Below are 23749 nucleotides of genomic sequence, written 5' to 3' on the forward strand. Positions count from 1 at the left end.
GAATATTCAAAAGTCATGGGGACATAGGGCAGAATTATCTTTTTGTACCAAGAATGCTTGTTATCTGTTGCCTAGTCCTCTTCCTCCCCTTCCAGTCGGTTATAACAACTAACACATAATCAAAGAAAAATTTCTCACTGGTATATAGATCTAATAATAGATTGCTGAAACAAAGGATTTGAGCTGCTTCAATTTTATCAGATAGCTAGCATTTTTCTTTCAAACTATGTGTATCAGTCAAAAAACAGGTTTTATTTTCTCCCTTTCCAAATATTTTAAACTTTTTTTTAAGTTTTGCTGAGGAGTATGAAATGATGTGTTGAGGTATTTTCATTTGCAACTCCCCGATTAATGCTGTGGTTAAGAACACTTTAATTTTGGGGCCTTCCCTGGTGGCGCAGTGGGTTAAAGCACAGCACTGAAGAAGCTAAAGCCACTTCCACATGAGTTCGATTCCCGCCTGCCCGCTCTGACCTATATCCCAGTACTTGAATGCATAAATAAATAAATCTTTAAAAAAAAAACTGGTAAGAGTTACTATAATAGGGTATATAGAGTTAGTGTAATAAAAAAGGTAGAGATGGATAAGGGGAATTCAAAGGAGGTATTTGAATGTTACACAGGGTGGTTAGGGTATGCCTCAATGAGAAAGCAGGAATGTTTAGCACTAGCCATCTAGATATTAGCAAAATCATGGAAGAGTGGACAGAATATAGTCTTGAAGTCAAACCTGTGTTCCTGGCTCTCCCACTTGATAAGTTGTGAGAACTTGGACGAGTTAATTGACTTAACAACCTGAAGCCTTGATTTCCTTCATGTGTAAAAGGATGATAACCTGAGAAAAGTATTATTAAGATAAAAGGAGATAACAAGTGAAAGCATCTATCTTCTAACCCCCACCTAGTTCTCATGTAGAAATCTGTGCTTTATTTTCATGGCATTTATCACAGTTTATAATAATTTCTCATTAGTTGATAAATTGTAACCCTCCCATTCTGAAATATTAATGGGAAAAATCAGCCAAGGTAGTGATCTCTAGTCATGTGTTGACTACATTTAAACCTTCTTTATTTGAAAATCGTCACCCATTACTTTTAAGATCACGATGAGACTATATATAATCTTGCACTTGAAGGAACTGAAACTGCTAAGTGGTATGAAGTGACAAAGAAAGTCAAGACTTTGAATCAAGTCTGATTCTGTTTGGTTGTATTTTTCCTGTTTGTTTCAGATTTGCTAAAGCTGACTCTAATTTTAAAAACAAAAATATCTAGCATATGCTGTATTGTTGAGCTTTAGAAAATCATTAGGACACAATTATTTTAGTTAGGGCCTTATTTTGGTTTTCCCTAATGAAGTGTCTCAGAGGTGGTACTAGTATTAGTGTTTTAGATGTAGTCACTTTAAAAAGAAGGATTAAGAAATGCAGGAAATGCTTAATTTAGGGCAAGATAAAGGGGAAAAGGCAGTTGAAATAACTTCAGTAACTGCATAGACTGGTCTCCATTCAAACCTAAAGTAAAGTAAGTGCCTCTGGGACAAAAGGAGAAGACATTTATCAGGTTTATCAATTGCAATAAACTTGGCTCCTGAATATAGATTGTTTTAAATACTTTGAAAATTAAATTAATTTGAAATTTCTGTAATTTCTTCCCAAAATACCACGTGGGACTTCAGAAATAATTTATTTCTATTAGTACCCTGTTGGTGTACTGATAATTTTTAACTCAATAGCTTTGCTATCCCTTCCCTTAAAAATAAGAAATCATTTATTCACTGCACATCAGTTATTAGCAAGAAAATAATGCAACTTGTATTGGCAAGATTATATCCAAAACATTACAGTTAAAATTTTGTTCAGCACTTTTTACACAGACCCCAGTGTCACTTTTATTAACATGGATTTAGTATTGTAAAGTTAAAATGGCGGATTTTTAAAATTAAGAACCTTCTGGTATAATCCTAGGGTAATGGGTTTCAGTTTTTGGTTAGAAATTTGTAAGATATTTTACCACATGGCCTATTTATGCATCTGCACACACACACACAAAAACAAAAGTTTCACAGAAGAGAAATATCCAAGTTGGTCAGCACACACAAGGGCCAGGGGAGAGTACCTGGAGAAAGAAGTAAAACTTTTAAATTAGCAGTAAAAATTTTTTCATTTATTTGTAGGGGAAGTGATGATTTAGGGAAGATTTTACCAATGGAGAAGAAAGAACAGTATTCACAAAGATACAGGAACAACAAAGAAGTCTCTTTTTGAGGAATTTTCCCTTATAGAAGAACAGTATGTTTGTTCAGTAGAATGGATGGAGAAATAAGGTTAGTTATCAGGAAATTGAAAGGGTAGGGGGAGTCTTTTATGAAACTAAAGATTTTACATATGTTCACGAAGTTGTAAGGCTCGTTGAAAAATTTTAAACAGAAAAGTGACCCTATAGCAGTGTAAAATGGACTAAAAGGATATAAGATAAATACTTACGAGCTTATGACATTAAATAAAAAGTCCTTGAGTTAGATGTGGCTGAGGGGATGAAGAAAGATAATTTACAAGAGTATATATCTGAGATGAGAGGAATTAGAGAGGAAAGAGGATGAAGTGAAATACAGATGGAGATATTCAGGATCTAGAACTTAAGGAAATGCTCTTTGCTAGAGACAAGAATTTTTAGATTTAGGTGGTGTTAGTGTGCATTGCTTAACCATCAATGTGGTTGAGATTTTTAAAAAGCCAGGAGACCAAAGTGGTCTTCTCACCCATGGAGTTGGGTAAGTTAAACACAAGATATGAAGAAAAAATATGACCTTTTCTAAATAATAATAGTAATAATAAAATCTTTGAAGAGGTAGAAAAACTAACATTAGAAGTTATTTCATTTATTGAGAAATAACCAAGCACTTTCAGAAATCGAAGAAGTTGTTATCCTAATGAAATCAATAAATTGATGATAGATATTAGATCAGAGTTCATTTGGGACCTGAGGGAGAAAAGAGGGAAGTGGGAAATAAAAGAGTTTGATTCTGAAAGCACACTCAGAATTAATTAGATAACTAGATAATTAATTAGGTAACTAATTAATTAGATAACTAGATACACATTTATTTTTTATAAAGAATAAAGTAGTGATGTACGTTTATAAATAGGAGAGATGAACCTATAGCACAGAAGGAGGCTGAAGATACAGGAAATATACAAAGAGGATAACCTATAAGGCAGGTTCTCTGTAGATGCTGCAGACATCAGAATCTTCCAGAATATGTATAGAGTAAGTGAACTTCTCCAGGGTAAAAAGGCAGTCAGGATTTTATTGTTTTCTAGAGTTCAGAAAGAGATGATCAACTACATGCCTAATAATTAAAAGAATATCATTGTCTGCATCTATTTTACCAGAAATTTAGATGGTATTTCATTTAATAAAATAATTGATGCAGTGACTCAGAAGTATATAGTATTAATTCACAAATGATTTCCTTTTTACTTGTTAGATACTTCTGTGTTTTATTATGACTTATTTTTAAAATTGTTGAAAGTCACTGTAAATGTAAATACTTTTGAAACAGGAAGTCAGATTGCTCTAACGGCATTTTCTACTATTGCTTATTACTGTGCCTTGTGTAGTTTGGGAATATCCTGTATGCATACCATTTAATTTCCTTACAGGAATGTAAATATTGCCTAACCAACTATAATAGCATATCTTTCATCAACATGTGTGTTGCTTTTTTTAGAATTCCTAACACAGTGAACAACTGAGTTAGAATGCATGTTTCTCTCTCTCTCTTTTATTTTTTTTTTTTAAGATTTATTTATTCGTGCATACGGAACTGGGGTACAGGCCAGAGGCTCAGGGGCGGTGAGAGGCTTCACCAGAGACAGAGTGGGGAGCAGAACAGGCAGATTGACGAAGTACACTGCTAAGGGGAGCAGCGGGCGGGTCAGGCGGGTCAGGAGAGGTCTGCTGCGCCATGTGGTCACCTCCTGGGCAGGCGGGATCGAACTCTTGCGGAAGTGGCTTCAGATTCTCAGTGCTGCGCTTTAACCCTCTGCGCCACCAGGGAGGGCCATGTTTTTCTCTTTAAGCCTGAAGTTCTGCAGCAGTCTGAGATAGCACTGGAAAATAGAGTAGTACAAAAAAGAAACTTATTTTGAAGAGCTTCTCTTCCCCCTAAGTCCTGAAGGATATAGAGATGTTTAATGAGGCATTCACTCACATCCCCTGGTTCTGGTACTAAATACAGAGAAAGAAAAAACTTGGAGGTTTGCCATGTGATTATCTCAGTAACTGGGTAGTTTATTTTTAGGTTAGTGTGGGGTTTGACTCCACTGATGTCTTCAATAGTGCAATTGACAATACTAACAAGATGGCAAGGCGCTTAAAAAGTTAAATTTGTACCCCCCCCCATGCATATAGTTGTTTTGGTTTGGGTCTTTGAAGTAACATTAATTTATGGCATTTGTATGGGCTTAAGATTGCATTTTCTCACCCTACCTGCCACCAAAAGTTCACTCACCAATTACTTCACTTCTCACTCTCTCATCCTCTCCTTTGCCTGTGGTAACTGCCATCAATTGTCAGTCCAAAGGTTTGTTTTTGTTACTGTGTTCTTTGTATTGGACAAATGAGTAAAATCATACAGTACAAAATAGCTTCCTTTTGTAGTGTTAAGGCGTTAATTGATACCATATCATTTAGGAACAATGCTGCCTAGAGGCTGTAAGAGGAAAACAGTTAAGGATCTAAATGCTTCCCATGTTATACATTTTATCCTCAAAGAAACTTAGTCAAAAATGAGAAAATGTTATATTTTACCAATGCAAAACTTTAAAATTAAAAAACACCCTAGAAATCTAACATAATTGAGACTACTATGGTGAAGAGTCCCACCTGGTAGACTGTGGTGAAGGATTAATGGTGCTTTGGTGTAGGTGTGGTGTAACATACTTCTGAAGAGGTGTGGCATCATCTACAATACAATTTAAAACAGTTTAATTCATGAGTACTAGACTCTAAAATCACCTCCCAAATAAGAAGCATTTCAATGTTTTTTGGTCATTGTAGTATAAGCAAACACATGGTAGGTTCTCTATCCATTTGGACAATGGGGCAAAGGAGACTTTGATGATTTTCCATCACCAGTTGTTATGGAGTAGACCTTCAAGCCCCCAGGGAATCTGTACTCTTTGGGCTTTCTCTGGTGTTCTCTTGTGTTCTTGACAGTCTGTAGTCACTCCTCCTGTTCTGGCCATTCTGGCCATTCTCCACAACCGCCGCCTGCCCATGTGATACCACCACCCTTAAATGTCAGCCTCCAGGGTCAGGTGTGCCAACCACCTTCTGTATTCAAGGCTGCAGGTGATAACCACAGAGGCCAGCAATGTAAAACCTGACCAATTCACTTACCCCACAGTCATCATCCAAATAATCTTTTTAAAAGAGGAATTTTCCAGTCTTGTCAGAACATGTTGATGATATAACTTAATGTGTAGAAATATAGTATATATGGCTTTATAATTGGTGATTGACTTATTATGTTGCAGTTAATAGGCATTACCCAGATAAAACATATCTCCAGTTAGCAAATTAGTAAATTGCATCTGTAATTATCCTCACCTTGACCATTAATGATCTGTTCATTTGACTACCTCTCAGTGATTTTAAGTGTATCAGACGGTGTGTTTTTAATATATGGAGTGCACTATAGAAACACATTTTTGGTAATTGTAATGGTTTCTGAAATGATTGAAGCCATAAATTAGATAAATAATGTGAATCCAGGTTCAGAGTTACAAAACAAACCTATTTTGATTGCATTTTGTATTATCTCAATTTATTTTGTCAGGTCTTTAGATATAATTATTTTCTTATTTTCTTTATTTTTCTCTTTCATTTTGTTAGCAGATATTATTGATGAGGTGCTGCCTGTATGTCACCCAGGAAAACATGTTGCTAACCTCATAGTAAAGACTATGTAGTTGAGTAAACAGGCATGAGTACATGGCAGGGAGCACAATTTTTCATGCAAAGGAGAAGAACTGTGAAAAAGAAAGCCTAATTCATAGTTTGGGGTCACAGATCTCAAAATAGATTTGGAGGAGTAAGCAAAGGCCAGATTACTTAAGGCCCCTAAGGATCTGTGTTATGGGTAGATTTGTATTACAAGTACAGAGAAAGCCATGGATAAGTTTTTAAGTAGATCACTTGGTATGCTGTGTAGGGAAAAAAAAAATGTAAATTAGTAGAATGGAAGAAATACACACTGAAACAGTTTTCCATTTGTTTACTTAAATATTCTAAGTTGTTCCTTCTGTAGTCTTATTCTACGCAATCCTGGTTGACCCTTTCATTTGTAAAAACTGAACAACTATAAGGTGGTAATATGGTAGCCTCAGTAAATCAAGAGAATTATATGTGTTCTTATCAGCAATTTAGGATAAAGAAACTAAATAACTTCCCAGTTGAGCTCTTTTTTTTTTTTTTAAGACTTTGAGATATTGAGGTGAATAAAAGATACTGCTTTTTGATACTGTTTTGATTAAGGCTTTACTTTTGTCTTAGAAATGTCATATTAAGAGGCTGTTTTTATATCCTTGGTGTTTGTAATAGAATATGTCTAGGGGCTTATCTATTTATATAAGAGTAACATAAACATAAGGTATGATGCCCCAGAAAATCCATATTACAGAAAAGTAGTGTAATTAAACATTCTTCCTGGAAATGCTTTAATTCTTTTCACTCAAATTGAGGCATATGAGATCGCATAAGAGCTCATATTACATAGAATTATAACTAGAACCTTAATTTCTTAATGCCTGGGCTGGTGCTATTTCCACTATTCCTTTACTATATAAAATTAAGGTGTATATATACTGTGGAAAAGACTTCTTCAAAAGATAATAAATATATACAATTTCAAAAATTATTATATGAGTTTAATGGTTTATGCCCAAATGGTATTCAAGATAATACTAGTAACCCAATTGAATAGATGATTGCATCATCCATCTTAAATGTTTGCTTTCTTCTCATCTGAAATGGATATTCCTCATCTCAAATATAAACACATTTACCATGTAGACTCTATTTTGCTATCAGATTCTCAGAAGTAACCATCAAGATTTGCCTCAACTATTTTGTATAAGCATCAATTCCTCCTCCATTCCAGTCTTACTCTTTATATACTTGGCTTTTTAAAAGAACATGATATTTTATATTTACCAAAATGCAATCTATATTTTGCATAGTAGAAAGATATATATGTTACTAATTTGGGGGAAACTACTTTTTAATTTACTTGAGCTGTTGATTTAACTGAAGGAGTGGCTTATGTATTTTGCAGTACAAATGACTGTCATTTGTTAATTTTCTGTGATCTTAATAGTGTGTTTCAAACATAACTCCGTGTAGCAGTTGTATTTTGTGCCTGTTAAAGGTTTGCGGAGGTTTGTTCTTACAAGTCTTAAATTTGAATTCTTAAAATTTAAAAACAGAATTCTTTAGCAGTACCAATTTACTGTGCCCTATGTAAGTCTTCAGTACTATCAACTTCTAATGTAAAGCCAAATTAGCTTATGCATATTTATGATTGAATAAATGACATCATCTGTCTGTTCCATATGTGAAGAACTACTCTGATTCTTCTATACAGTATTGAACAGATATGTTTTACCTAACTCTCCCCTTTCCCAGTTTTTTTCTCCTTTCCATCATCTACTTTTTTGCTATAGTTCTTTCTCACAGTCGTGTGTAGTTACAGTGCTCCTAACCTGAAAGGTTTTCCTCCTATCTTTGGAAAATCTTCCTAATTATTGGTAATCTTATTTTTAATCTGATTTCTGAAACATAAGATCCTCACTTTTGCATGGTTACTTAATTTTTATTAGATCAAAAACCCTGAAGAGCATTAATTTATTAATAATAAACCATATGTGAGTTCATTATAAGCAGTAGTAATTGCTTATACTTTTTTTAAGATTTATTTATTCATTCATACAGAGATGGAGTGCATCCATAGATGCAGGGGCAGTGAAAGGATTCACCAGCAACAGAGTAGGGAGCAGAACAGGCGGATTGTCAAAGTATACTGCTGAGGAGAGCAGTGGGCAAGACCGGAGAGGTCTGCCCCGCCATATCAGTCACCTCCCAGGCAGGGATTGAACTCACAGAAGCCGCTGTAGCTTCTTGGTGCTCCAACCCACTGTACCACCAGGGAGGGCCCTTGTTTATACTTTTATATGTTACTTGAAACAGAATATTTAAAAACAGTTTCAGTTGCTTTTTCTTCTTTATTTGTGTCAAGGTGGATGTTATTTTTCTCCAGCCCTTGATATTACTGGTTTTATAACTTAGGAAATAATTTCTCTGCAGGTGACTTCCTATTTCATAAACAAGGTTACAAGAAGTTAATAATATGAAGTTGAGGACCTCTGAAGACAACTATTACTGTTTTCATGGCTTATTCTTGGAACTACTATTCATAGGGAGGAAGACATCTGTAGTGTTTCTTGGCTTAGATCTTTACATATGAAGGGCAGATCATTCTGTTAGCATTAGTTATACTTAAAGAATTCTTTCCAGCTGTGCATTCATGTCTCCTATGAGAGGTAATTCTATTGTTTTCCCACTGTTCCTTATTTCTTTCTGGGAGCCTACAAATGGACATCCTCCTTTTTTTCTTCTTAATTTTTAAATTTATTTTTACATAGAAGAACCTGGGGTAAAGGCCAGAGGTATGGGAGGTGAGAGGATTTACCAGAGACAGAGTGGGAACAGAACAGATGGATTTACTGAAATACACTGCCAAGGGAAGCAGTGAGAGACACAGGAGAATTCTGCTGTGCCATATGTGGGTCAGCTCCCTGGCTGGCATCGAAATTAGGCCATAGAAGTGGTAACACTAACACTTAACCCTAAGGCCATCAGTGAGATCCTAGACATCCTCATTCTAAAAAGATTCTAACCTGCTGACAGAGACGGTGCAACATTTCCTAATATAATCCATCTTTAAGATAAAAAAGATCCTTTTTGCACCAACATGAAAATTTACACTGACTCAATCAGTTTTGTCATATCCCTTTATTTCATTTTTCTTGTTAATATTGACATCTGCCTTTTAAAAGGTAGAGGCAAAAGGAACATTTTTCACCCACAGCTGTATCTTTCCCTAGGTACTATTGCCATTAACTTTATTTACACAAAGGTCCAGTATTCCCCCAAATCTATAAATCTTTATCCAGTAAGAACTCAAGATACTGTTTTAGAAGTAATGTCTCTGAGTTCTCTGGAACCTCCACTGTGTAGGTAACAAAGTTAGAGATAGACATTCCTTAATGCTCAGGTGAAGACATATCCACAGACCAGGAATAAGAGACAGCTATGAGAATTGTAATCTCAATTGTTTACAGAGGCGGAAAAAAGAAATTGGAGTTAGGAATATAAAATACATGTTCCTGTGTAGAACTTTGAGTATTAATCATATAGAACTGAAGTTTGGAACAGAATGAGCACTTACCCAATTGAGGTACAGATAAGTAAAGATCCAATATGATTTCCTTTGTGACATAAATGCTGTACTGTAGCATTGGAGATAGCCATCATGACCACAATCAGATAAATGCAAGAGGGAAGGTTCCAGAAAACTCAGACATTATACTTCTAAAACAGTATTTTGAGTTCTTACTGGATAAAGATTTATAGATTTGGGGGAATGCTGGACCTTTGTGCAAATAAAGTTAACGGCAATAGTACCTAGGGAAAGATACAGCTGTGGGTGAAAAAAGTTCCTTTTGCCTCTACCTTTCAAAAGGCAGATGTCTTTTAGCTTTCTACATATTTTTCTGAACATTAAGGTAATGTAGCTATTTTAGATGGGATGTGTGATAAGACTTGAGAAGCATAAAATTAATATATAGGGCCCTATGTGGCACAGAGGGTTGGAGCATTGCGCTGTGAAGCTAAGCCAAACCCAAGCTGCTTCAATGCAGGTTTGATCCCCACCGTGGAGGTTATCCACATGGCACAGGAGACCTTCTCCTGTCTTGCCCACTGCTTCCCTTACCAATGTGCTTTGTCGATCTGCCTGTTCTACTCCCACTGTTTCTGGTGAGTCCTCTTACAGCCCTGCACCTCTGGCCTGTTTCTGAATGCATAAATAAATAAAATCTTTTTTTTTTAAGTCAATATGTAATAGGTAGTAACTGTTAGCACAGAAGCAAACACTTCTTAATTTAATTTTTTAAGATTAGCATAACCTTGATACAAAAACCTGATGAAAGACATTGTATGAAAGAAAACAAAGGCCATTCTCAATTATGACCATAAAGTCTACCAATATATAAAATCAAACATCATCAAATTAAGATTATTGCAGAAATGCCATGTTGGTTTTATAGAAATCATGCCATTGGAATCGTGAATGAATTAGAAAATATGAAATCTGCCTTCACCACTAAAGAACATGCATAAAAATCCTATAGAATGATTTTTTTTTAAAACTGGCATTTCACCATTAAGAACAGGAGTTTATTTGGCAGTGTGATGGAGTCCCTTGCAATAACGCAAGAAAAATTAATGAGAGAATTAAGAATTTGAAGTGTTGTTTTATACTGAGGCAGTACACAAATATGTGTTGCATTTCTATACATCAACAAAAAAATGAAATGGAATTTTAAAAGGTATAGGGATACCTATTAACAAAAATCAAAGATTTTAGCTCTTCCCAAATTGATTTCTAGATTCAATACCAATTACCAACATTTCAATAGAATATCACTTATTTTTGTTAAAGTGTTGCATTTTAACCCAAATGACACACCCCCATGGGATTAGTAATTGGTATAGGTGTTACCCAAACTGATGCTCCCTTTGAGAGCAGTTTGACCCATTTCAGGTTCATTTTTTACAATAGAAATTTGATGCTTTTGAGGTGTACTTATCCAAAGACTTCATAGAATACTTATATTTGAAGATTGCTGAGATATGTCACTTTTTTCTGTGTAGCAAGTAAAATTTACTTTAAAAAAAAGTCTTGGGCCCTCCCTGGTGGCTCAGTGGGTTAAGGCATAGCACTGCAAGATAGCAGCAGCTGCTTCAGTGTGAGTTCAATTCCCCACCCCCACCCCAAAGGTGATCCATGTAGTGCAGCAGACCTCTTCTGACTGACCCGCTGCTCCCCTCAGCAGTGTACTTCATTGATCTGGCTGTTCTGCTGCCCGCTCTGTCTGGTGAATCCTCTTTCCACCCCATATGCCTCTGCCTAGTACCACAGTTCTGTATGCATAAATAAATAAAAAAAAAATTTAAGAATTCAAAACATTAATAAGGTGAAGAGAACAAAGCTGCGAATTTTATAGTATCAGTCCAGGTTTTATCTGATGACCAAAATCCTCTGATATTACCACATCCTAAGTTCTATCCCACCTTTCTACTTCATCCCTTCTTAGATTTTTATATATGAAGTAAACAGTTCTTTCTTTCTCCATTGGACTCGTGCTCTCTATCCATGTTCACACAATAGCAATATTTCCCACATACTGTTCTAACTCAGTGAGACCAAAAATGTGGGCTTCGGGCACAAACTTCTAATAGGTGTCCAGGCTTCATTCATTGTTTGCTAGCATTGTAATCTTGGGGGATTTAAGGTTCATTTGTCTCCTCACTTGCAGAATTCCTAATATATTCTTTCAATGGAGTATTACTGAAACAAATAATTGAATCTGGACCATGTTTGTGAATATTTGTTAAAATATCTTTTGCTCCTTTAAAGATATGAGCAGAACTCACCTGTTTGTTCCATAGCCAGACATAGGAGGGTATATGTATGAGAGAGTTGAGAGTTGAGACTGGTCTCAAAAAAGTTACTCTATCCCCAGAAACTCTTTTTATTTTAGTAGTTGAGTTTGTAACTTCTGTCTGTCAGTCCTCCTATTCAGACTAGAAATCTTCTGGGTAGAAGATTATAGACTCCATAAAATAGAAATTCAAATTAGTTATCTGCTTATAAATATGAACAATGAAGTAACAGTCCAATACTTCCAAGATGAAAAAACATGGAAATCCTAGATGAAAAAGAACAGAAAGAATATATAATAATTCAATTAGATATTCTAAGAGAGGTTTAAGAGGCTGTTGGACCCATAAAACAAAGACAATTTTAGTAATAGGAATTTTTTTTTACAGTAAAGAATACAAAAATAATGATACTTAAATTGGAAGAAATTTCCTAGGATTTCTGGTGGTGACAAAAGGGAAAAAGAAAAGAAAGTTTTATAGTGGATAGACCTACTGTCCCTAAATAGGAATTCAAGTGGAATGGAGAAGGCCAAAAGTAAATATCAAAATGGTTGGAAAAAATTCTAACAGTGTCTTCAAAAACAACATAGATCCTGTTACACAAAAATCTACGAATAATAGGATAAAATGTTAGATACATAAAAACTCATGAATTTTCTGAAAATTTCAAAAAGGCAGAAAATACACTTTTGAAAGTACAAATAAGAATCAAAATGCATAATAGTACTGCTAATTGTCTAGATTTTATTACACCACATAGATGGTAGTAAACTGTAGTCATTTTTTAATATTCCATTTTTTAAAATTAATTTCTAAATATAAAACAAAACCCTAAGGGTTATAAAACAAACTGGAAATAATATAAAATTTAGTGTGAAAATAATCACATAACTAAAGTACTGGTACCTCATTATAAAAGGAAGTTAAAAAAAAAAAACTGCCTGAAGTGAAATGGGAAAAAAAAAATTGGAGATTCAAATGTAACATCTAATAGCATAAAAATAGCCAATAAACACTAAAAATAATAGATCAGAATCAACAGAGAAGAAAATAAGTTCTCTAGATCTATCATAATGAAGATGCATTATAAAAAAAAAATAAAGGGGTAAATATATGAGTAAAAACAAATGACCCAAAATTATCATTTCTTGGGTTGAACCAGGTTTTAGTTTGGATTATGGAAAGATTAAAACTTTGCAAAATTCTAACATGTACATGGTAAAGAAATCAAATGATTTAACCAAGTTTGTTATGAGAACTGAGAAGCCCAGACCCCCACCGCAAGCTCAGTCTTTGAGATTTCTCTTCTCAAGAGATGTATCTTTTGATAGATTGTTTTGAAGAATTTCCTTTGCATTTATCTTTCTTTAGATAACAATGTCATATTGCTACTTTCTCCATGTTGACATCCTACTTATAGAAGAGCATATGCCTCATTCACACCACTGTTACACAAATCCTTCCTGTTCCTCCAACTTCCCTTTGTAACCTCCCATTTCAGTACTCTTTGGATCTTCCTTTCAGGTAAGTCTAATAATGTTCTTCCAGTGTCAACCCATACTCTTCCAAGTTGGAAAGAGAATCTAGGGAACTGAATTGTTAAAACTTTTAACCACTCTTATTTTAGCCTGGTAAGGAGATTTATTTTACTTTTATAACTACCCATAGAGTTTGAAATGTTTTAATCCATGCTTAGTAATACTTTATAATTACAATGTTATTTTGAAATGTTAAATCTTAATTTATGTAGCTTGTTTAATAATTAACTGTATTAGTAGTGTTATCATGATTTATATTTATCTTTTTTGACTCTGGCTCCAATATATTTTATCCCAGTTTCAGTTGCCTGAGAGCAAAAGTTTTGTGGTTCTGTAGTTTATTATTGCTGTTTTGAGGTGGTGGTGTTTTTTACTTTATTGAAATAGCTTATTTTTTTCTACTGGTTGAGGAGAGACTGTTGATATTTGTTCAGATGTAACCTTGATCATAAATAGTTCTATAATCATTTTTAAAAGAAATTTTAAAAGAAATTAAAAGTGGTATACCAAAATGAACCCTCATTTTGAAAAAGCGTATCATTTTTTAAAAGATTTATTTACATATGCACACAGAACTGGGGTACAGGCCAGAGATGTTGGGGAGTAAGAAGATTCACCAGAAACAAAGTAGAGAGCAGAACAGGCAGAACTGACTAAGAACACTGCTAAGGGGAACAGCAGGCAGGTCAGGCAAAGTCTGCCACACCATGTTGTTCACCTCTGGGACTGGGATCGAACTCATGCGGAAGTGGCTTTAGCTTCCCAGTGCTGTGCTTTAACCCCCAGCACCACCAGGGAGGGCCCAAAGCTTATCCTTTTTTTTTTTTTTTTTTTTTTTTTTTAAGATTTATTTGTGCATAGAGAACTGGGGTACAGGCCAGAGTCTCAGGGGCGGTGAGAGGCTTCACCAGAGACAGAGCGGGGAACAGAACAGGCAGATCGACGAAGTACACTGCTGAAGGGAGCAGTGGGTGGGTCAGGAGGTGAACCATGTTGTTCACCTCTGGTGGGACTGGGATCGAACTCATGCGGAAGTGGCTTTAGATTCTCAGTGCTGTGCTTTAACCTGCTGCGCCACCAGGGAGGGCCGCAAAGCTTACCCTTTTTGACTACTATGATTATATTATATTGTGATATAGATTGGTATTCTGTGGTGTGGGATTTGTTAAGCATCCACCTGAAATAAACAGGTTGTAGATCTTATAAATTGTAAGTATATTTGGAAAGTCTTTGAATGGAGGTGCCAAAAACTGGTGATTAAGGAGGGAAAACATATATCTGTTCATGTTTTAGTTTATTCTCAGTGACATTGAAAACTGAGCTAATTCAGTCACCAAAAGCTTTATGGGAATCTGGTATTGACATACACAAGACTCAACAACCCGTCTTACTTCTTAATCAAAAAGACTTGATTCACTTGTTTTAGGGTATTGCTTAAGTTGATAATCAGGATTGCATGTGTTTGGAAGGATATTGCATGGGTTGTGTTCAGAAGTCAGTTGATTACCAGATTTATATTTATATAGTTTCTTATGGTTTACTTGTGACTCTAGCTTACCCCAGGTATCTTTCAAGGATGTGAATCGATTTAATAGTTCAGAACCATCTATTAAAATGTATAGATTCATAGCCTGATAGATTTCCACTGCTCATTTTTAATAAAATACTATAACTATGTTGGATGTTATAATGTTTTTCTCAAGATACAGTCTTCTAAAATGGTATTATATAAGTGATTTCATTTGCTTGCATGTGGCTTACAATATTCAATAGGAGTATCTATAAAAAATATCTGTATGTATTTTAAAGGGATGTCAGGAAAGAATAAGTTCCAGTCTTCTAAGCTGGTATGAGTATGAAACATGTCAGATCTTGCTCTGGATTGTCTGGATTTGAAAGATTCTGGTTGAGCACTGCCAAATAGTATTCTACAATGATGGAAATGTTCAGTTTTTGTACTATGTAATTTGATAGCCACTAGTCTGTCTGACTAGTTTCTGAATGAGGAACTGAATTTTAATTAATATATATCAAATAGCTGTGTCTAGTAAATGGCTCCTTTGTTAATGTACTAAGTTTAAAAAAAAAAAGGGAAAAATGAAAGCATAGACATGACCATGTCCCACATGACCCATGTGGAACTTCTGATCCAAATAAGTTTGCTTTACATAACTTAGATAGGCTCTTCAACCTTAAAATCCATCTTCTGTTTCGTCATAGATCCAGTTTCCTCACTGCTTGACTTTTTTTTACTTGGGGAAAAAACTCATCACTAAGGTTGAGACTGTTTTGATGTCTCTAATAAATGCTTGCCTCAACTTATTTTGAGTTTCTAAATCCAACTGTTCTTGTCAGTGGAAAGAGAATGTTTTTTGACATTCACTACCAGTAAGTTTTTATTGGATAAACTCCTTTTAACTTTTTAAACTTGCAGTTATTAAGACTTCTGTTCAGTTTACTAATAAAACCCACATTTCCTAGTGACTCATTGACCTAGTACTCTCTAAAATCTCTAGAATCTTACAAGAATTTAAAGATAAAACTACCTAAAAAAGTAACTTGAAAGTATTCTTTTTTGAAAAGATTTATTTATTATTTATGCTTACAGAACTGGGGTACAGGACAGAGGTGTGGTGAATGAGAAGATTCACCAGAGACAGTGGGGAAGTACATTGCTGAAGGGAACAATGAGTGGGTCAAGAGAGGTCTTCCACGCCATGTGGGTCAGCTCCCAGGCGGGGGATTGAACTTGTGCTGCAGTGGCTTCTGAGAGCTTCATAATGCGGTGCTTTAATCCGTTGTGCCACCAAGGAGAGCCCAATAGTATTCTTTTTTAAAGAAGAAAAAAGATTTGCTGCAATTCTTTTCAATTTGAAATATAAAACACAGGATTCTATAAAAAAAATTTTTAAGTTTTTGATTCCATTCTCTTACAGCACAGTACATGTAATCTGTGACTTCAGTCAGAGTTGGAATTTTCTAATAGTCACCTAATAAAGTTCTGTGATCTCACAGTGAAATGTGCCCTTGCTGCTATAATGATATAAAAGAAGAAAGGAAATACAACCTATCACAAAGATGGATAGGAGTTGCACACACTATTTTTCAACATAAAGCAAACAAAAAATGTGGTTAAAGGACATCATACAACAACCTAGTTCCTAAGTTTCACTTATTGTAAATAAATTTTGATCACTATTTCCATGTTAACTAAAAAATAAATTTTTGTCAGTCTTTTCTAAGGTGAATATTCAGCTTCTCTGTATGCTTTGTACTTGTAATGCATATATGGTTCTGTAAAGAGGCCATACACTCAAGTTTATAGTTGTCTCCTACTACTTTTGTAAATGCTACTACAAATTACATTATTGATTCTTAAAGAGGCAGTGCCTAACTTACTTGATCTTTTCAAGGATTCTAAAGTGAACTTCATTCTCCTTGCTTTGGTACTAATAGAACTCTGAGTACTGAACTGTTAAATAATTGACAGCCTTTGTATAGCAGTAGTATGATTATTGCCTGTGGATCAGTCTAGTGGAATCATGGCCCTCTTACATGAGTGATCTAAAATCTGACTTTTTTCTACTTTTTCATGCTTGAGTATCTTCTCAGAGCCATCTTTTAAGACTGTGGTACATTCTGATCTTTCTAGTAATTGCAATTAATAGTCAAATATTCACCTTATTTGCTCATTTATGATATTAGAGCTTGCTATCTTTTTTTTTCTTATTTCTTCTGAGAGTTTATAAAAAACAGGCTTTAATTTTTGTAACCAAAGATAAGCATGTTAGCAAACAGATTCATCCTTATGTTTTGTGGGGTCTTTGAGTTTTCAATTATTTTTCACCTTTCGAGTGCTCAAAGAATTGTTGATAACTTAGAATATACTCCTGGGGAAGTATTATTGTTTTTCTGAATCATTGGAACTTCCAGAAACTTGATTGCTATGTAGATGGGCCCATGACTAACTAGAAGTACTTAACAGATTTTCTAGGTGACATAAGTGCTGACATTCTACAAAACAGCATATATATTATTAGTTCTCCAGATTCATCCATGACTGAAGCCAAATTCAAAGCTGTACATCTTGGACTTTAGAATGTAGTGCTATATATACATATATACATTCTAAAGTAATTTGGCTTCAGTCATGGATGAATCTGGAGAACTAATTTTATATGCATATATACTATATACATATATATAGGACAGGTGTCATGTGGGACATGGTCATCTCTATACATATATACATAAATGTAATTTTAGAATGGAATTCTTAGCATGAAATTTAGTATATCAAAGCTTTTGAATGGTTTGTCATATACTGCCTATAGTTTAAATTGGGTAAGATTGCCATCCACTTACACACTAGAGCAGTTTTCAAAAAAGCACACATTTTTGGCCCTCCCTGGTGGCGCAGCAGGTTAAAGCACAGCACTGAGAATCTAAAGCCGCTTCCGCATGAGTTTGATTCCCACCTGCCCCGGAGGTGACCACATGGTGTGGCAGACCTCTCCTGACCCACCCGCTGCTCCCCTCAGCAGTGTACTTCGTCAATCTGCCTGTTCTGCTCCCCACTCTGTCTCTGGTGAAGCCTCTCACCGCCCCTAAGCCTCTGGCCTGTACCCCAGTTCTGTATGCACAAATAAATAAATAAAATTAAAAAAAAAAAAAAAGCACACATTTTTAAAACACGCTTCTTAAAAAATGGCATTTCTGTTTTTATCTAAACTCATCTTAGGTTTTTTGAGTATTAGTTCATTCATCAAAACAAAATGACCCCCTAAAAGAATTAGTTGCCCTTCATTGACAATAGTAATGAGTCTATTTGCATTACCAAGAAACTATCCCAAAAGATTGAAGGGGGTATTTTGTTTGTTTGTTTGTTTGTTTTCTTAGCAAATTTTAATGACATCAGGAATTGACAGGAGTCGTTTCAGTAATTTATTCTGTCAGAGGAAGGAGATACAGTAATAGGTGATTCTATTTAAGGCCAATTTTAATGCTAGTTTTCCTGTTTTGCTGAGAAAGGACTCATATGGTCATCTTTTTTCCTTTGTCATTGAACAGGAAAAAGTTACCAGGTGAAGCAGGTTCTTAAATTATTTCATACAATTTTAGGAAATTCCTTCTGCTATAAGTGAAGTAACTATAAGAGTTCCTGCCAAAAGGAAATCTTTCATATTCACAATGGGCCATCTGTTTAACATTGAGTTGACCTTTCATTTTGTTCTAGAAGGGCAAGATTTCCTCTGCCCTGATATACTGTCCTGTTCTGTACGTCATACACTGAATGATTTTAGTAGTTAGCAGTGCTTTTCCCACCTGTGCCTACCCCCAACTTAGGTTATAGGTTTTTAAATGACTACTTAAATTTTGCCCCACGCAAGAAGCCTAAGTAACAATCACAACTAAACAACTGTATTCTTTCTTATTGTGTGATTGAGTAAACTTTTAACTTCTTTCGTGGGCCCTGCCTCGGTTCAGAAAATTGAATAAATTTTATTTACTCGTTCACCCTAAATATTAGAAACTTTATGTGTCAATTACTGGATTTCTTGGCACTAAAAATCCAGTGGTAAGCAAGCAGGGTGATTCTTGCTCTCTAAAACTTCTAATGTAATTCATAGCACATCATCATCATTACTCTGTGAACATAGGCCCTGCTTTTTAAACTTTTTTTCCTTAAGTCTTCATTCTCCTTTTCCCCTCCATACATATCCACTCAGGTAAGAATGTCGTCAGTATTTTGTCTTTGAAGATATACATTTGTGTATGTTTATATCTGATTATGCCTAACTGTTTTCACCCAGTGTACTTTCTTTTTTTAAAGATTTATTTATTTGTTCGTACAGAACTGGGGTACAGGCCAGAGGCTCAGGGGTGGCGAGAAGCTTCACCAAAGACAGAGTGGGGAGCAGAACAGGCAGATCAACGAAGTACACTGCTGAGGGGAGCAGTGGGCGGGTCAGGAGAAGTCTGCCATGCCATGTGGTCACCTCCTGGGCAGGCGGGAATCGAACTCATGCGGAAGTGGCTTTAGCTTCTCAGTGTTGTGCTTTAACCCGCTGTGCCACCAGGGAAGGCCTCACCCAGTGTACTTTCAGTCCTAGCAATCAAAGTCCCTGCTTCTGACTTCTTATCTGCATCCAACACTTTTCCTTTAGATTGAATGTTGCTTTCTGTACCCTGATACAAATAACTCTGCAGTGAGCACCCCTTTTTATGTTATGTTAGAGCCTGTGCAATTCATTCTTTAGAGTACATACCCTGGAGTGAGATTCTAGACCATAAATAAACAATGGATTACCAGGTGATTCACAAACTTTTTACTATTTTTTTAAACTATTTTTTAAACTTTTTTACTATTTTACACTTTTTTCTCTAGTACTTGGCATAACTCATTGTTCAGATTTCTAGTTTTGAAGTGATATTTCTTGCATTTCTTTGGTAGTTGGTGAGATTGAACCTAGTTTTATCCTTCCACAAATTGACTATTCATATCTTTAGCTCATTTCTTCTCTTGAGTCAATATTTGAGATTATTCAACTGAACCTTCCAGTTCACCTGACATGTTCTTCAACTATTATAGATTTTCATACCCAATTTACCAGTTTAATTCTTTATTTGTAATAATGTTTTTTTTAAATACCAGAATTTACTATTGTATTTTTCTTTATAAAACTTTTTAAAATTTGCCCTCCCTGGTGGTGCAGCAGGTTAAAGCACTGCACTAAGAAGCTTAAGCCATTTCCACATGAGTTCCATCCCTGCCTGCCCGGGAGGTGACCACATGGCATGGCCACCCCCTGCTCCCCTCAGCTGTGTACTTCATCAATCTGCCTATTCTGCTCCCCAATCTGCCTATTCTGCTCCCCACTCTGTCCCTGGTGAATTCTCTCACCCTTCGCATCTCTGGCCTGTACCCCAGTTCTGTATGAATAAGTAAATCCAAAAAAAAAAAAAAGTTGAACTATGTTTAAAAAAAAATAAACTTTTTAAAATTTGCTTGTGTATGTTCTCTTTCACTATCACTGAGATGTTTATTATTATAATATAATTTAAATCCTTAGTTTATAGGTCCACAAATTCTGCTCTAAATTATTATTATAATTGTCTTATATGGCCTTTGTATACTACCAAATGTCCATCATTTTCCTCCTATGCTTAGTCACAGCCTTTTCACAGTTTCATTACCAAGAAATAGATTGCAAACATACTTTTCGGTTTAGGTGACATTTACACGTAAAACAAATTAGACTTAATATCATCTAAATTTCACAAAATATTTCAATGGTTTTAAAATGTTTATCAAGAATAAAATAATTTTTCATTGGATATTTTTCTCAGCTTTGATCATACTAAAATTAGGCTTATTTAAATGTTATACTGTTTATTGTGAAAATTTTGCACTTGTATGGAAAAAGGGAATAACTTAGCTGGGTTCATGGCAGTAGGGTGGGAATAATTTCTGCCTCCACTGCAAAGGTCAAGTTGTGTTTTCATTAGTCTAGATTCTGGCTTTGCAAATTTTCTCCTGTCTACTTCTCTCCTTTGGGTTCATCCCGAGAAGCATCCCTACAGCAGTATGTGTTCAGTCAGCCAGATTTACTTCAAAATTACTTTATTATAGTGTGTAGAAGCCTTTATGTTTATAAGAGGTAAATTATAGGGACCATGGTCTAGGCATATACAGCTTACTTATTAATCAAGCTTTTAATAGGCTGTTGTAGGTCAGCAGTTGTTGGGATGTAATGTAATCAAGGTCGAGAACTAACCATAGACAACAAATAACATTGATATATTGTATGGTTATCTCATCTTTTTCCAGTTTGCCTCCTCTGAAATTGATCCGTTTGAACTTCCGTCCTGCCATCTTTTATACCAGGTCATTTTTCCTCCTGAGGGCGATAGTACATTTGTAGCAACACTCTGCAGTAGGCATCACTAATTTAGCATACATTCTTTAGCTGCCAAGCCCAGCACATGCTCTCTCAGAACAGTCTCAGCACCGTATTCCAGGGAACCGATTAAAGTTACTATTAGAGATGATGTTTGTTGTCATTTCTGTTTTATGTGACTTTTGTTCAGATCAGACCAACTTATTTGGGCTATATTTGTTTTTAGGACTAAAAAGATAAAAGTGGAATAACAAATAAAGAAGGTATTTCCCAATATCCAAAAGACATTTTTCTGTTCTTTCTCTTATTCTTCTTTTAAAGTCTTCATGTCATTCCAACACTTATTTCTCTATCTGTGCAGTTTCAGCTTATTCTGTCTAATTTGTTTACACTGGAAAGCTAATGCACTTCTTTTCATTTTGATATAAAAACATGGGAGTTCTTTTCCTATCCTTGCAGTTACAATTGTTGGAGGAATTGTAGGTGCCATCACTAAAGGGCTATTTTCCCACTTTATACTCCAAGTTAACAAATAAAGGATATTTTATTCTCAAAACAAAAATGGAAAAAAATGAAGCACCATAAAGTCATTGGAAGGTGTTTTGAATGCTTCCATCTTGGGACTAAGCAGTAGTTTACTTCTGCTAAGAAAGATGGAGTTTGAGAATGGTCAAGATAGGAAATGCTGCTAGAAAAAATTAGTGCCACTTTATTTTAGTTCCTGAGTTAAATGAACTGGATACTTTTAAAATATTAATTTAAAAAAAATAGTGGACTTCTCTTGCAGTTGCCCACCATTTGACCATTACTTTATTGTGTCTTAACTATATCATTATGTTTTGTTCTTCACAACCACTCTGTTCAGTTTGGCATTAGCTTCCTTGATTAAGAAAAAAATAAAGTTCAAAAAGATAGTCCTTTCTGATTTCAAACATTAAGCTCATATAAACATTTTAGGAAATTATGCATTTGCAGATTTTACTTCTTTTTCCATAATTACTTTTTATGCAACCTTTTAAATTTGAACATTACTTATGTATATATTATTTATCTTTGATAGATTATTTGGGCTACTAGCACTATGGCTAAAAATAATAGGCTTCTGAGACAAATAGTGTTCTTAAATATTAAGAGATTTAATCACTACAACTGAAACATACTATATAGTATTGAAATCTGTCTCCTGGTCAGGAATAAAGTATTTTCTAGAAAGATGCCTAAAGTCTGTTTGGGGACACTTGAAATAATAACATCGGACACTGACCATCTGTAGGACTTACCAGTGTCTTTGTTTTAATCTTTTGTTCTATGCAACTGCAGAATCCATATTCAGTGATTAAAAATTTACTCTATCCCATCTTCTTTTTCAGAAAATGAATAACCTTTCGTTTAGTGAGCTATGCTGTCTCTTCTGCTGTCCACCTTGTCCAGGGAAAATTGCTTCAAAATTAGCATTTTTACCACCTGATCCAACCTACACGCTGATGTGTGATGAAAGTGGAAGCCGCTGGACTTTACATCTGTCAGAACGAGCTGACTGGCAATATTCTTCTAGAGAAAAAGATGCTATTGAGTGTTTCATGACTAGAACCAGTAAAGGCAACCGAATTGCCTGCATGTTTGTGCGTTGCTCACCCAATGCCAAATACACTTTACTTTTCTCACATGGAAACGCTGTTGATCTTGGTCAGATGAGCAGCTTTTACATAGGACTGGGATCACGGATTAATTGTAATATATTCTCATATGATTATTCTGGATATGGTGCAAGTTCTGGGAAACCAACAGAGAAGAACCTCTATGCGGACATTGAAGCTGCTTGGCTTGCTCTTAGAACAAGGTGAATTGTGACTGAATATTGTTTATTATGTGTAATAAATATGGTCTTGTATAAGAATAGTATAAAAGCTGTTTTGACATGTCATGAATTACTAAATAGAGATTATATTTATAATACATTGATAAAGAGAAACTTTTAGATTGAAATTTCAAATTTTGTAAAATAGCAAAAAGCCTTTTTAAAGACAATCCACATTTGTATGCATTAGTGTATATGTGGTTTTCTTAAAAATTTTAACCAAAACAACTCTTATAAACTTTCTTGTAAGAGTATGATGTAAAAATCTTTACTTGAAGCTGACACATTTCAGGAAGATGAAAGGAAATGATTGAGCCTAATAGTCATTCTTTTGATCTATCATTAACATTGTAAGAGGCTAGACTGTTTTGTTTGTTTGTTTGTTTGTTTGTTTGTTTGTTTGTTTAAAGCCTAAGCCAGGCCAGGATTTGCATTATTTTATGTAATTATCTCCAAGATGGTGGTGTGACTTAAAGATACCACATTAGAAGAAACAAATATTTTTAAATGTTCATTCTTTATCAGTAAGATTTTACCTTGCATTCTGGACTCAATTTGGAAAGAAAAGTGAAAAACCAGGGATGTTAAGTAAATTCTGTGTCAGTTATTCTTTGATTATAACAAAACATGTTTTGTTTGTTTATACTTTCATTTTTTTCT

General features: G+C 34.9%; 1 protein-coding gene across 1 annotated transcript in view; it reads left to right on the top strand.

Annotated features, from left to right (window-relative positions):
- ABHD17B (abhydrolase domain containing 17B) overlaps positions 1-23749 on the top strand; it is a 34763-nt gene that overhangs the window by 3914 nt on the left and 7100 nt on the right. Inside the window, exon 2 of the mRNA XM_004677574.2 lies at positions 22602-23071. Coding sequence (XP_004677631.1) covers positions 22605-23071 — 467 coding nt within the window. The 5' untranslated portion in view covers positions 22602-22604. The remainder of the gene's footprint in view (positions 1-22601; positions 23072-23749) is intronic.

This window comes from Condylura cristata, unplaced genomic scaffold (assembly GCF_000260355.1).
Source record: "Condylura cristata isolate star-nosed mole 26May11 unplaced genomic scaffold, ConCri1.0 scaffold00006, whole genome shotgun sequence".
NCBI lineage: Eukaryota > Metazoa > Chordata > Mammalia > Eulipotyphla > Talpidae > Condylura > Condylura cristata.